The sequence below is a fragment of the Anguilla anguilla genome, chromosome 10 (genome assembly GCF_013347855.1).
Source record: "Anguilla anguilla isolate fAngAng1 chromosome 10, fAngAng1.pri, whole genome shotgun sequence".
Taxonomy (NCBI): Eukaryota; Metazoa; Chordata; class Actinopteri; order Anguilliformes; family Anguillidae; genus Anguilla; species Anguilla anguilla.
In genome coordinates, this window is record NC_049210.1 from 2,326,269 (window position 1) to 2,342,013 (window position 15,745).

The 15,745-nt window shown below is 49.5% G+C and overlaps 1 protein-coding gene across 7 annotated transcripts in view; it reads right to left on the bottom strand.

The window, feature by feature from the left end:
- The window catches only part of LOC118206188 (2-oxoglutarate dehydrogenase, mitochondrial), a 32,338-nt gene that overhangs the window by 16,216 nt on the left and 377 nt on the right, over nucleotides 1-15,745 (bottom strand). For 3 of the 7 annotated variants that reach the window (XM_035378495.1, XM_035378488.1, XM_035378490.1), the window contains exons 2-4: nucleotides 13,619-14,033; nucleotides 4,341-4,529; nucleotides 2,721-2,823 (exon numbers count right to left, since the gene is read on the bottom strand). In XM_035378495.1, the coding sequence (XP_035234386.1) occupies nucleotides 2,721-2,823; nucleotides 4,341-4,529; nucleotides 13,619-13,837 (511 nt within the window). In that variant the 5' untranslated portion in view covers nucleotides 13,838-14,033. Of the gene's footprint in view, nucleotides 1-2,720; nucleotides 2,824-3,501; nucleotides 3,596-4,216; nucleotides 4,236-4,340; nucleotides 4,530-13,618; nucleotides 14,034-15,745 lie in introns of those variants that run through there. The other 4 variants (XM_035378491.1, XM_035378494.1, XM_035378493.1 and 1 more) reach the window with 4 other exon arrangements.

The window sequence follows — 15,745 nt, forward strand, 5'->3', positions numbered from 1 at the left end:
AAGTGCTCAACAACTCCCCTGGTCTGCCCCTCCCCCCTCTCCAACTCCCCCCCCCCCCCCCCCCAGCTCCGGCATAGAGAAATACATTTTCCAGCACATTCCACACTGCTCAATTATTGCTTATGGAATTTATTCCAGTAATTATTCCCCCAACCCGCACACTGCTAGACACAGAGAATTTCAGGCATTGCGCTCCATGAAAAGCTTTGCCTAAAAAAATACGTATTTAATGTACATTCCATAGTGTGATCGAATAAAATAACAGACATATTACAGATTTCCCATTGCTTTTGAAAAACCTTGTTAGCCTAAACAGGCTTTGTGAGGGCACTGAAATGGACTGTGCAGACCAAGGTTTAGCACTGGAACTATCGTTGGGGGTCACAGCAGTGCCGATCACAAAACGATGTCACCCACACTGTGGTGCTGATAAGCTCCGCCCCCCACGGATGCTGTGGCCAGCTGTGACACAGAGGCCCAGGCCAGACTCCTCCCCGCAGACGTCAACCTGCAGCCACTGAACAAGGTACCCGGTCCTGAAGAGACCACTACAGATGACACTGTTTCCAATAAACTGACACCAGTCAGAAAACTCACGAGCAGCTCATTTGAATACATTTTTTCGCCCCCCGGAGGATTTAAAAGGTGAACAGCAGTGATTGGAAACGGGCCAGAGCAGCAAACATTCCAACCAATCAGGGCATGGCAGGCTGGAGACCTTCCCCTTGCGTAGCTTGCAGTCCCGGTTGTTTTAGAGTACTTCAGTAAAACCGCGGCCAACTGAATCCCCTCCAACAACTCTGGAGCTGCAGTGCAGACATCAAACTGCCGTGTTACAGCAGCGCAGGCAGCCTGACTGGCCTGGTGGAGGTCTGCGTATCGCGCTCCCACCCACAACCGACAATTATTGGAATTTTCTGGGCTCAGAATTCCATGTGGACAGTCGGCTGGCAGTTCGCTCTGAAAACAGCCTTCTGCACTGCAGCAAACAGGATATATGATGTATTAATATCTACAATCTGCAGCCGTAGCCTACCGATGGCTATATTAGCTAAGCAAGCGACCGATGAAGTTAAAAATGCGAAATATGCACAGCATGGAACTGAACTGTAGCAGAAATTTTAAATAACAAACACAAGGCTGCTCAGCTAGACTTATAATTCTGTCAGGTTAATTGTTTTCATTGGCCGTATACACACAAGCATAAGCCCGCATGTTAGCCTGTTAACTGCAAAGAATTGCAATTAATAAAGCTATTTAGATTCAAAGCACAAACCCTTGCAGTGCAACTCGCATGCAGACTAAAGATTTGTGGCTAAATTCTGAAAAGCACCCTGGCAGTGTATTATCAGGTCACTGAAGTCATGCCCAAGATATTTTTCTTCTTAACTGCCATTTTGAACTTTACACTGCACTCTCCTATGCACTGATGCCTAGGCTGCATTAGGGTACGAAGGGTATGACATTTTTCATACTCACCGGTGAGAAGCCACCAGCTTAAGTAAAACTGTACTCGGTGTTTCAGTCTATATCAATTCTAAGTGTCTGTATGTCACCATTCAGAGGGACTCCTAACTGAGAAATGAATGTGAGAAATGAGTGATGGACGAATGACACCTGTCAGTCACAGGCAGTACAGTACACAGGAGCATGCAGTAGGAATGGCCCACTGTCTGAACAGTCACTACCACAATGCCCGAGTTTACCTTACCTGCATGTGTGTGCGTGTGGTATTAGTGAGTATGTGTGTGTATGTGTGTATGCACGTGTGTGTGTGTGTGTGTGTGGTACTAGTGAGTGCACGTGTGTGTGGTACTAGTGAGTGTGCGTGTGCGTGTGTGTGTGTGTGTATGCGCGCGCGCGTGTGTGTGTGTGTGTGTGTGTGTACGCGCGCGTGTGTGTGTGTGGTACTAGTGAGTGCACGTGTGCGTGGTACTAGTGAGTGTGCGTGTGCGAGTATGTGTCCGTGCGTGTGTGTGTGTATGTGTGTGTGTGTGTGTGTGTGTGTGTTTGCATCAGAGAGTGCCCCAGTGCAGTAGGGTATTAGTCTGCAGTAAGAGCATCTCACAGCCTGATCCACAGCAGCAGGTAGAGACGGGACAGCCTGTCCCATCCAGGAGGGGGGGGGGGGGGGGGGCAAACAGCCAGAGCAGAAATCATGGGGGGGGGGGGGGGGGGGGCGATGCTCAGAGGGACACACAGGGTATTTCCAATGGGCAAACACAGTATATGGGCTATCAATGGAGGCAGAACGAGCTGGTGAAACAGTACGCTCTCATAACAAGCTGCAGATGGGTGTGCGGCCCTTCCCAGAATCCTTCACTCCAACAGGGAGAAATTCACCCACCACCCCAGATTATACAGAAGAAGGCCATTCCCTTGGGAATTAACACATTTTTTGGGGAAATAAGCTAAATGATTATTATTATTAGTAGTAGTAGTAGTAGTAGTACAGGAAAGTTCTATGACTAAAGGACACTGAAAGAATCTTCAGGAGAGATGCCACAGCTGGACTGAAAAGTCTGGAAGTTTTACCCATTGCAAAAAACTCCACGGAGCGGCAGGCTCGGAAGAACAGGAGCATGCGAGGGAGACACAGAGAGGCAAGAAAGAGAAAAAAGAGAAGGACAGGGAGGAGTGGAGCGAGGGATGACCGGTAGCCTGTTCTCCCCCCCCCCCGCGTCTCCCTGCGGCTGGGTCGGGAGGCGCAGGACCCTCACCGAGTTTGTCCGAGGAGGTGATGATGTCGGTCGGAACGCAAGAGTCCAGATCGGCGTCCATGATGCCCAGGGGGTCCAGCTGAGCTACGTGGTGTCCCCGGATCTACAGCCGCGCAAGACCAGAGGAGAGCACACAGAACCACACACACCCACACACACGGGAGGAGGAGGAGGGGGAGGAGAGCACACAGAACCACACACACCCACACACACGGGAGGAGGAGGAGGAGAGCACACAGAACCACACACACCCACACACACGGGAGGAGGAGGAGGAGGAGAGCACACAGAACCACACACACCCACACACACGGGAGGAGGAGGAGGAGGGGGAGGAGAGCACACAGAACCACACACACGGGAGGAGGAGGAGGTGGAGGGGGAGGAGAGGAGGAGAGCACACAGAACCACACAGACAGGAGGAGGAGGAGGAGCAGGGAGAGGAGGGAGAGGAAGAGGCGAGCACGCAGCATCATACACACGGGAGGAGGAGGGGGAGGGGGAGAGGAGGAGGAGGAGCATGGGGAGGATGGGGAGGAAGGTAGTAATTGAAGAAAAAAAGCACAAACATTTTGTGGGGGAAAAATAGACAAAATAACAGAAGAAGCAGAGATAAGAAAGAGTGTGAGAGACAGTGAGTGAGTGAGTGAGTGAGAGAGCGAGAGAGAAAGCGAGAGAGAGAGAAAAGAAAGGAGGAAGGGGAGGGAGGGAAAAAGCAACATTAACACAAACAGGTTCGTTATCAGTTTGTGCACAACAGCCAAGGAGAAGCCCTGCTCACCCAGGCCTCCAGACCCTATGGCCACTGGCACATGGGCAAAATCAATACAACCAATGCCCAGCGGGTCCAGATTGGCATTGTGATGCCCCATCACCTGAAAACAAGGCACAGCATCACACCCGAGTAACAGCACATTACAGCAAAAAAAAACATCAACGGACTGTACACAACTTAAATAAAATACAAAGCCTAACATGAAATATCAATGTGCCACTTCGCTCAACTTACCACAAGCACTGAAATACACCTATGCGTCTGTACGAGGTTAAAAAAAAACATTATTTGAAAATAAATTAAATAAAATCATTTAAAATATTTTTAAAAATATCACCAGAATACTATGGATGTTAACATAGTTTGAAAGCTATAAAACTGCACTAACTTCTCAGAACCATTTTAACTGTAATTCCAAAAATAGAAGTTATTTTGTGGCCAATTATCAAATTGCTGAATTCCACAGTGAGTGTTGAAGCCTGAGAACTTCACTGGCATGTCATCCTCATTAAAAAAGATTCTGGGAACAGATGGCCTTGTGGACCATCCAAATGCGTGAAGTACGCAGCACTGAGCCTTTTCCAAATGTACAACCTCCCTCAAACTCACAGAGAGCAGGGACCCTAATCCTGAGGGGGTGGGGGGGTGAGGTGAACCCTGATCCTGTGTGGGGGGGGGGGGGGGGGGGTGAGGGTGAGGGTGAGGGTGAGCCCGCTCTGACCTGGTACGCGCGGATGAGGGACTGGGGGGTGGGGGTGAGGGTGAGGGTTAGGGTCAGCCCGCTCTGAGACCCAGCTCCTGTGAGGGGGGGGTGAGGGTGAGGGTTAGGGTCAGCCTGCTCTGACCTGGTAGGCGCGGATGAGGGATTGCACCGCCAGGTGGTCCTCCACCAGCTTCTCCACGTTGGGCTGCGCGCCCACCAGAGACTGGGCCTGCGCCAGCCCCGATAGGCTCACGCCCAGCGGGGGCGGGCTCTGATAGGCCGCCCCCGGGGGGGCCCCGGCGTTGGCGTTCCGGAAGAAAATGTCCCAAGACTGCAAGAGAGGAAGAGGAGGAGGAGGATTAGTTTAGACCAGAACAGACACGACACAAAAAAACAAGCTTAATACTGAAAATGGAAAGCATGGTACATGTTATAAGACAGATTTGAAACTGAGTTTTTATCATGACTGTCAAACTGACGAGCTTTGCACTGATGGAAATGACCAAGGCTCTAACCGCAGTACGTCTGTCTGTCATGTGTTCATAATGCTCAGAAACACGGGCCATACCGACTCTGACTGGGACATTAAACACTACGGACCGCACCAAGAGCAAAGGATGATGGGAAACTGGGGCGGGGGTTTACAGAAACGGCCAATGGGAAGAAGAGAGGCGAGCCCACCATTCAGCAGACCCACAGACACAGCGCTCCAGGAAATACCCCAGTAGCATTCAGAGAGGGGGCGGGACTTAAGACACATGTGACCTGTCACTCAGCAGCATTTGGCTCAGACCCTGCACATCACACACAGCTGCACACTTAACACTGCACTCACATTCCCACACTGCCATTTGAATATCCATCTGAGATCTGCAAAAACCCCAGCATGCAAAGATGTGCTCATTTCAAAGTCTCAAAAATTCCATGTCGGAGTTCGACTGGCAGATTCTCAAACAAGACAGCAGAGGCAGACTCAAGTAATCCAGCACAGAGCTCATTCTGCAGCACGCTGAAAGTGAACATTAACGGGTACGAAATTGAAAAGTACATAGTGATGCACCTCTCCAGCATTGCTCAGTTGATCTGCTCTGATTGGTGAATTCTCCACAAAGCTGTGGAGGTGTGACTCTCACAGGAAGCTAAGGCACAGGCAGTTCACCCTGTGACCAGCAGGGGGAGCCGGTGCTTTCAGGCTGGGGAGAGCAGCAGTGTGGGTGAGGGAGAGAGCCTCATTACCACAGAGAGCAGTGCATGTGGAGAGGAGAGATTTTAGAGAGGCGGTTTGGCACGGGGCAGGGCTGTGTGTAAATAAAACACCAAACCAGCCAATCACTTCACCCAGTCGAAAGTGTCATGTGACCTTCGGCATTTACACTTCGGCAAAGACCTGCAGGAGGGTTCTGTTGTCTCTATGGTAACGATTTGCTAAACTGCTGATGTTTACATTTGGGGGCAACATGGCGACACCCTGTGAAATTATGGAGAAGGAAGAAATTTTAAATCTACTTTTGTTAAAAAGCGTGTTGCATGCTGGATGAAGACAGGCATTTCATCAACCGTTTCACTAGGCTAACCGGTTCAATGGCTTAACTGTATTCATCCCTGCGTTGTACAGGTGCCACAAGCTGTCCCAAACCTCCTTTTTCACCACTTACAAATATGATTTGGAAGATTAAACTGTTACGTCTCATGGAATGAAATGGGGCTATAAACTAACGGGCCAAATCCAAACACCCCCCCCCCCCCCTCCCCCACATTCTGCGGCAGTGAAATACGTACAGTAAGCAAACACGGCTCGGAGCAGTCCAAAACCACAGAGCAAGAAAACAATAAATCACTGACAGCTCCACGCCTCATTGGATAACGTGCCCGTGACTCACAGGAAAGCCACCAATTAGAGGGTGTGGTTATGCATTCCCTTACCATCCGCCTGCCACAGAGGTTAATTCACCAACTGGCAAATACATTTTGCAGACAGTCGACACCAAAGCAACAAATTGTTAGAGGGCCTTAAAATAACAACAAACGACTCCAGTGTCTGCTGTCAAGCGACTCTGAAAAAAGAAGAGGGCAGATTATCTTGCTTTTGGTTTCATTTGAACTGAAATTACATTCTGATCTTAAGAAAGGAAACGGTGCTCAGCCACCGCTACGGTACAGCTAGGGAGGGCGGCGACCAATCTGAGGTCTAAACAAGGTAGGGGACCGAGCAGGGACCAATTAAAAGCTTCACGGTCCGCCGCGCTGGCTTTCATCAGCTCAAGTGTCCGGTTATGTAACCGGGACAAAAATGTCACCGCGGAACTGAAAGGTGGCAAGGCCACCGCTGCACACCTGACCTTGACTTTGGCTCCGCCCCCAGGCTCCTGAACGGCCCCTGGCTCCTGGTGACAAAAGTCCAGTCCTGAAAAAGGGGCGGGGCTACACCTGTTCTGATACTCTGCCCCGCCCGTTACAGAGCACAGGTACACGTCCTCACAGGGAACCACCGGGCTCTCCTGCTCCGAGAAGCTCACAAAATTAATGTTTTACCGCGGCAGATAGCGCCCGCTTTGCCTTCCACTTCACAGCCTGAGGGGGAACAGAAAGAACCACAGAGCGTGTGCACCGCACGGGCTGCAGACCGAACCACTGAATCACTCACCCACTGAACCACACCCCCACTCCCTGCACACTGAACCGCTCCCGTGCACACACAGCACCGTGCGATAAAACGTGAAGATTTACAGCCGGCACTTCAAACGGTGAGCCGCACCCACAGAGAGATGAGTCTGCCTGCGTCTGCGCAGTATGGACAGTATCAACAGTCCGAGGACGTGTTTATGATTTAAAATCCTATGTTCAGATTTTCCCCATGGCACGCAGGAACTGCCGCCGTGAGCTATGCATGGCAAACTGTGGTCACTCACTCACTCACTCACGGACGACCTTTGAGGGACGTTTTGAGGGACGCATGCGCAGGCGGTGCCAGCTAAAATGTGTCTGCGGAAGTGAGTTGCGCCGTGGGTCTGGACAGTTCCGTGCTTGTTTAAAGGCAAAGACCAGTAAGGAGCTGCAGACAAAGTGGAAGGAAGTAAGCGTGCTACATTAGAACTGGGGCGTGGATCTCGCGTTTCTCGTTCGCATAATGAATGCAAACGCAATTAAACCTCACAGGAAAGGCTTCTTCTCATTTATTCTCCACCAAGCTATATTTAAGCAAGAAAGATAACGCCTCATAAAAGTGAGATATGATGTGGCAGTAATATTTACAGCCCATATACAAAACAGAAAGAAAACATTTTATCATAACAAACCTAAGCATAGAAATCTACGGCTATTCGACTGCACACGTGCACATGTAATTGGTATAATCTCTTATATTTCCTAGCGATTCTGAACCAATGTCCAGGCCCAGAATGCACTGCAGTGAAATGCTCTTTCCCAATAATCAGATGAATCTCTTGAGGGTGTGGCTGACAGAATGAATGAGTTTCCCAAAATGCCCAAGCTCTGGGGATTTCCAGCGGCCGGCTGGAGGCTCATACAGCCCAGCTGACCCCTGACCTCTGACCTTTTCACATTAAGCCAGAAACTACAGCGGAAACGGCCTGAACCGACGATGACACGTGCACGCAAATAAAAAAGAAAAACAAATACTCAGCAACATCAGAACCGTATTTTACCGTTTCAGTTCTTTTAAGCACGCCCCGTTTAATTTATACGCCTCTTAAATCCGCTCACATGCACTCTGTGAGAGCACTGACACATTTGGCACAAGTAGTTTACCATGCACAAGGTATTTAAGTTATTAAATGAAAATAAACAGTTAAACATGACAAACTCTTTCCCATCTTCATTATCGGCTTTATCCAGAACTGCATACTGCATAATTACAGCGAAGTCTGTACTTGTGAAAGTGTATTTATTCAGGTACAGTGCCAGTACTCAATCAGGTCTATGTGCTCTGGGTGTTAAGTGTCCTCAGTTTAAAGGATGAGTATCATTTACACAATGAGAAGCTGCCAGAGACTTTCAGGGCCCCCTAATGGTTAACACTGCAGCGTGTAATGTGGCTTAATGGGGTGAAAGGGCAGATCTCGCCGCTGTTCCCTAAATGGAGTTTAACATTTACCCCCCGGGGGGGGGGGGGGGGTACGAGGGGACCTCGTGACTGCGGGACGGGAGCACCTTGGCCTTCGTGGCACGCATGCCAAAGCCGTGCCAGTTATGCCCGCTCGCCCGCCCGCCTGCCAGGACCGGTCACATGATGACCCACACGTTGCCTGGAAACAGAAGGCCCCTCACCTCAGTGCACACGAATGAAATGAATTCGGGAGAGCGCACGTCCAGCACGTCCAGCACCACACCAGCGAGGCTCTGTGGCCGCTTCCCACTCCCTTTCAAAGACATTTTAAAAATGAAATTTTTCCAGAATACATTTTTTTTTTTTTTTTACATTCAATAACAATTTCCTCTCACGAAATACACACAGGAATTCTGTGAGTGCATACCTCCCCCCACCCCCAAGTCGTCCAGGACATTATTTATCCAAAATTATTTTTTAATATATAAAAAAAAAACTAAAGCTCATCTCCAGAGGAAGGTGACACGAGGGCTGCTCGTTTTCCCGCCATTATTGCTGCTCCGTGCGTTTTAATTGGCTCATAAATCAGCGGCCTTCTCTAATGCAGGAGGCTGAGTAATTACTGCAATCCCACTCTCCTGCATTTATGCGGCTCTGCCTTTTACCTGAATGTGCATTCTGGGCAGCATACATCAGAGTGTGTGAGAGAGAGTGTGTGTGTGTGTGTATGCGTGTGTGTGTAGTATGCGCACGTGTGTGTGTGTGTGTGTGTGTATGCGTGTGTGCGTAGTATGTGTGTTTTGTGTGTATGCGCACGTGTGTGTGCTGTGTGCATATGTGTGTATGCGCGTGCAGGTGTGCTATTAGTGAGTGTGTGCATGTGTGTGCATGTGTGTGTGCGTGTGAGTGTGTGTGTTCATGGCAGAACTAGTGATTCTCCCCCTCCACCCCGTTCTGGCTACAGGCCCTGTGTGCGGCTCGGCCTCTCACAGTAAAAGACGTAGGAAACGGGACTGAGGCAGGTGTGGTGCAAAGCCAAAGCGCAGTCTCGGGTTTTTATGGCCCTGAGAGAACCTCATGCAGGGAGCGGAGGGAGCGGAGCGCTGATCCGTGAAGGAGTCTGACCGCCAATTCTGGCAGCAGGCTAGGCCGTTACTCACTAGTGTGTGTGTGTGTGTGTGTGCGTATGTGCGTGCGTGTGTGTGTGTGTGCGTGCGTGTGTGCATGAGAGTGTGTGTGTGTGTGTGAGAGTGTGTGTGTGTGTGTGAGTGCGTGTGTGTGTGCATGAGAGTGTGTGTGTGTGTGTGTGTGTGTGTGTGTGAGTGCGTGTGTGACTCGCACTCTGACTCAGCTGCAGAGCCGGTCAGTAACCACATCTGAAACCAACTAAATGAATCAATCAAAAACTATTTTACACTACGGTCCTCGTGGCCCACAGCTCATAACGCGCACGGCGCATTCTCTCCTAGCGCTGTTCTCTGTGACTTTCAATCTTTTTTATTTTTTATTTATTTTAAATCGCTGTCCGCGGTTTGCCGGCTAACGGAAGGCTGTGCTAATTAGCGGGTTCCGCAGCTCGTTCGGCGTTCGGCGCTTGTGGCTCCGGAGCCGTGCGCCGGTGCAGCTCCTCTGGGAGAAGTTATTTCATGGGGGGGGGTATTATTATCGAGCTGTTCCTAATTCTGGAGTTTTTCCACAGGCATTCTGCACTTTATTTCCTCCAAAAGCTGAACTGGATCATGGTGGTTTGTGTGTACTGAAGATCCCACACACAATATACATGCACACACAACACACACACATAAACACACAATACACACACACACACACACACACCCCTTTGGAGTCCACTGACAAATGGCAGGACCTCAAAAAAACAAAGGCACCCGTACTGTATGATTAATTAAATCTGCATCACCAAAACAAAAAGTGTCTTTGAAATGCAAATGACACCGTAGCTGCATAAGAATAAATTGTTTTGATTTATGGGAGGAGAAGATGCATGACCACAAAGTTTGACACTCGATAAAAAAAACAAGTTAACATTCAATTTCAACTGCGAGCACAACAACTGCCCCAGAACTACTTAAAAATAAATTAATCAAACCTCACCCTATATCAAAACACTCAGTATGAAAATAAAGCAAGGAAAGACTTATATAAGATTTTAAAAAATAAACCTTGAAAAGCTTCATGAAAGCAACCAGGGCTCGCAGAACAGTTACAGATAGGGTACGCCTGACGCAGGTTGTGGGGGAGGGACTGCGGGGGGGGGGGCTGGAGTGGTGAGGTGTGGGGGTGGGAACGAGGCTCTGCGTTATGAAACAACACTGCCCCCCACCCACCACCAAAACGAGCTGCTGCCCTTCTGCTGACCTTGCCTTTTCTGTACCAGGCCTGCGCACGGGCTCCAGGCAGGGCGCTAGCTCGCTAGGTTAGCACGCTAGCACGCTAGGTTAGCATGCTAGCTCGCGCCGCGCCCGTCACCCGCGCTAGCGGGCTAATAATAGCGGGAGCCCCAGGGCCCCGGTGCGTGACTGCGGGTCAGGGCAGAGGGGTATGACGAAGCCTCCGGGGCTATTAATACCCCCCGCGAGATTCCAGCGACGCGCTCGGCCCGTAACAGGCCGTCCTGCAGAGAGGACGCGGGCTCCAGAACTCCTGCCCCGTCCGTCCGTCCGTCCGCACCTGCGTCAGACTCGGCTAGCACGCCGCAAACCGTGAAATCGGGCCGCTGCAACCGCTGCTGGAGCTCACCCACGGGGGGCTGCAGCTATCAGCGTTAGTTTATCGCGGGGTGGGGAGGTGGAACAGTCGGCACAGGTGGTCGGCCGGTAGGAAAGACCTCATTACAGTCCAAGGGTGAGGCTTGTGTTGGGGGCAGCTAAATGGCTGAATCTCCATTCAAAATGACAGCCTTGCTGCACGTGGGCAAAAAGAACTACCTTATATCTGTGTTTGTCTTTTTGGTTGTGGAATGGTATTCTTCCCTCAAAATCCACCGATTAGAGAAAGGTGTTCATCAGCAGATAAGGCTGTGCAGAAAGGGCTTTTTCAAAACAAAGCCTTCACGAGCTAATTCAAATCCTTCTGAGAGTCATTTCCTGTCCACTATCGGAAACACCTTGGGCACGACTTGACACAAACAGCAAAACCTACATCCTCCATTTCACATAAAATAAGTTTCAGTTACAGCTGAAACGTCTGTCACAGTTTTTTCATGCCCTTTGACTGCTGTTCAAACCATCTGGATCGTTCTGTGCCCTTTCCATGGTTTAATTTTTTTTTTTTTAAAGCACAACCTAAATTGCATCAGAGTGATGTTTGTACGGAGCCTTTCGATGCACTCTGCCAAATTCACAGAGTACAGAAATCCCTGGAATTTACAACAACAAAAACAAGAGAGGAAAAAAAAACACTTTTTGTAACCGAGCACAGGACTCCAGGACTCGCAACAAGTCCCCTGCCAGCTATCAAACTTCAGGGATTATACTGATGGTCTGTACACAAAAACACTGCGCTAACTTTGGTCCTGAAACGTCGCTATTTAAGATAAGATAAGATAAGATATGCTTTATTGTCCCAAGGGAAATTTGTCTTGGTAACAACAGTACCTGCTGTATGAAATAAACATGTAAAATACAAACATGTAAAAGCTCCTCTTAAAACAGCTGCCGTTGTGTCATTTATGAGTTCTATATGTGCGTCTCCTTTTTATTTTTCATTTTTGCTTCTCCCCCCCCCCCCAAGCAGGTAGAAAGCACAGAGGGCAGCAGGCACAGACGGCACCGCGACTGCTAAGTGTCGTTGGTGGGGTCCAAACCCCCCACCCTTGCTGGGGGGAACGGCATTTGGCCGAATCGGCATTTCAAAAAACCTTCAAAGATTTACAACAGCTTCACCTGTCCATTACTATATTTTTTACAACCAATCACAGGCTAAGTTATGGCCCAGACTCACTGCTTGAAATCACCGCAGTGGGAAAGGTTAACTGCCAGCTAATTAAGTCTGCTGGTGCCTCTACTGACTCTTCTGACTGTAAGGACAGTTTAAGCTATTTTTTTTTTCTCCAAGCGTAGGCGAACAGTTTTATTCTGGCTTTTAGACAGCAAGGCATTTAAGGGTTTTATCAACATTACCGGCTGAACAGAACATCGTCGCGGATATTCAGGTTCAGGGACTGACGTGGACTGTTTACACGCAACAAAAGGAAGGGCTCGATCTTCTGTTCATGGATTAATGTCAGCTGGCCAAGCTAGTCAAACATCAAGCAGGTGAGTCACACAGCCTCTGAACACACCATCTCCGTGAAAACACATTCTCGCATTTTCGAGCACTTCCGTCTCCAGACCTGACGCAACCAGTGAGAGGGGCTAGTTATGCTGTCATCGCAGCTAATGGGCACTGATTATTTTTGCCAGCTTCCTTATTAATGAAGTCAAGTCACCTACTGTGCAAGCTTGTGATTGGTCAAATATGTGCAGCAGAAGCACACAGTGAAGAGGTCAAATCTTTAACATGAGAGGACTGATTCTGAAATTAAAATGCTATCTAAAGAACAGGCAGCAGTTTTACACCCCCATCACGGCACACAGCATCGCTGGCCTGTTTCTGTGCACATCAAGTCACGGGGGGGTGTGGTTTTTTTTTTTTTTGTTTTTTTTTTGCATGTGTTGGGGTGCCAGTCACAGGAAATAAAACAGCCCTAAGTCCCATACTTCCCTAACATCACTGCAACCACCGCACTACAGTAAAAAAAAAAAGTTGGATTGGAATCTGGCAAAATTTAAATAATTCACGAGCCAGTACACACTGTACTTACGTCCTCAAGAGTACAAGTAGATTTTTGATAGTTTTCCAATGCAAAGTCCCAATAGAGTTTTCTGCTAAATTGGGCCTTTCATGACTAGACGAATATAACGTGGTACCTCCTAATACCTCACCGATCAGGTGTCCTCTTAATTCATTACTCCACCAACGCCCCCCCCCCCCCCTCCAATACAGATGACCCATCCACACAGAGGGAGTTGGCTGCATGTGCCCCTCCCCTCACAGGAGGTGGCCACACCCCCTGTCCGTAGCCCCGCCCCCACCACTGCAGGGCTCAGGCACAGTCCGGGCCCGGGCCCAGGCACAGTCCGAGCCCAGGCTCAGGCTCAGTCAGGGCCCAGGCCCAGGCACGGTCCGGGCCCAGGCACAGTCAGGGCCCAGGCTCAGGCACGGTCCGGGCCCAGGGCCCAGGCTCGGTCCGGGCCCAGGGCCCAGGCACAGTCAGGGCCCAGGCTCAGGCACGGTCCGGGCCCAGGGCCCAGGCTCGGTCCGGGCCCAGGGCCCAGGCTCGGTCAGGGCCTCACCTTATGCACACTCTTGGGGTTCTCCAGCCAGGCGTAGTACATCTCCTCCACGTAGTTGGAGCTGGTGCCGTTGAGGAAGGGCTCCGCCGCCACGGGCGCGGTGTAGCGCCTCATTGGCTGAAACGTCCTCGGGCCCCGCCTCTGCTGCGAGAAGTTCTGGGCAGTCTGAGAGGCCGTCAGGGGCCGCAGCCGCGAAGCACAAGTCCTCAAGCGGTGCATCGCAGTCCGTCAGCGCACAGGCTACCGCCTCGACAAAATCCACAACCGGGGGGGAAAACGAAAAACGCAAGCTCTTCCTCCAAACGGGCCTTTCTTTCCTCCTCCCTCCCCCTTTCGGGTGATCCGATGGAAACCGCCTCTTTCTCTCTCGACGTCTCGTCTTCAAGCTTCGTCCTCCTTCGTTTTCTCCCTCTACCTGAAAAAAAAGAGAGGGAAAAAAAAAAACCTCACAAAAGAGAACAAAGAAGAGGAAGAGGGGATTCCACTATGCAAGCACACCTTCCCTGCACTTATGACAATTATTTCAGCGCTTTTGTTCATTTGTTTGACCTGGGAAACAGAGCACAAAGGCATTCACAGCATCTTTAAATTGTTCTTTAATGCTTAAAAAAAATCACCATTTTGTTCCACCGAGAGAGGAAGCAGAACTGAGCAGCAGCACTGCACGAATGGAGAACTGTTTTCTCCCTGCTAGGAGACCTGCTCCCCAGCCTCATAACATCCCCAAATTAAGGGGACGGGGCAAAGACAGGACACTGCAGAAAAGCATCCACAATCCTGCCAACAGTGTCTTATTGCTAAACTATCCCCCCCCCCCATCAATACGAGCGTGCTTACCAGAATGCCTTTGTGTGCGCATGTGATACGGCCTGCTAGAATTAACTTTTCTCTTGTGTGACACTGAGTTAGAATTTTAAATAGCTAGACCACTGAGAAACTGCAGTGCTGACAGACAGGGGTCCATACGTTTGCATGCATTTTTTTCCCTTTACCTCATAAACCTATAAACGCACTGCATTTTAAACAATGGAAAAGACAAGTATTTAATAACCTCGACTCTGGTTTAAATTGTAGCATTGTTTTTAAGGTCCACATCAACGAAGTGAATATCACCAAAGCCTAAAGTAGCTAACTCTGACCACATGCACCTGCTTGACCCACAGACACTCAGGTCAAATTCTGCAGTAAGCCTTGGCTTACTTGGCAAGCGCATGTAGGTTTGTCGTGCATTCGTGGGTGATGTAAATTAGTGACTGTTAACGTAGAGTGGTTCACATAAAATAGGATACTTAAAAAGCCATGATCGAAAGCATCTTTCCTCCGATTGTTGAGAAGCGTGCGACACACCTGAACTTGCTTGCGCGTTACTTGTAAAGATGAAGTTCTCGCTCCCCCCGTGTTTGCGAAGAATATACTAAGATTGCCCCTGAATCAGTTCAGGAAAAGAACTGATTTCAAATCTGAAGTAGCCACATGCATTGTCTCCCGCTAGCTGAACTAGAGTAAGCGCGGGTCGGTATGTTGCCAGCTAGCTCCGCTAGCTAACCGGGTAGCGCCTTAAAGTGAAAGTAAAACTGTCAAAGAATTAAATGTAGTAATTACACCTCCTAGATTGTGGTACAGACCAAGTGGACCGAGTAAGAAACAGTTAAACGTGAAGGGTATTTTCCACAGTACAAGTGTGTTTTGACCTTGTGTCGTCACTACATTCTCCATTCTCCTTCAAGCTCGCCAGCCAAGCCCTAAACCGCCCGTGTACCTTCATACAGTACAGACCTCATTGGCCAAATAAAATGGCCCCGCCTTACATGCAACCGGGTACGCTTGCTAATGGATCATCGACATGCCAATCATTATGTCCTTTCCCTGCACATCCGAGTTCACAAAAATATTTTCTTGCTAACCTACCTACGTTCAAATGAGCAAAGTTAACCGTTTATCGCGCTAGGTGATCACGTCTACACTAGCCAGGTTTCCCTAAAGACGGCAACGTGTAATACATACCTTAATTAACATAGGCGACGTTACCAACTAGCTGGCTAGCTAGCTAGCTACATGCTATGCAATGGGGGTATAACGCTAGCTAGCTAGTCAAGTAGACATTACTAGCTCGCTAGTCAGCTGTCT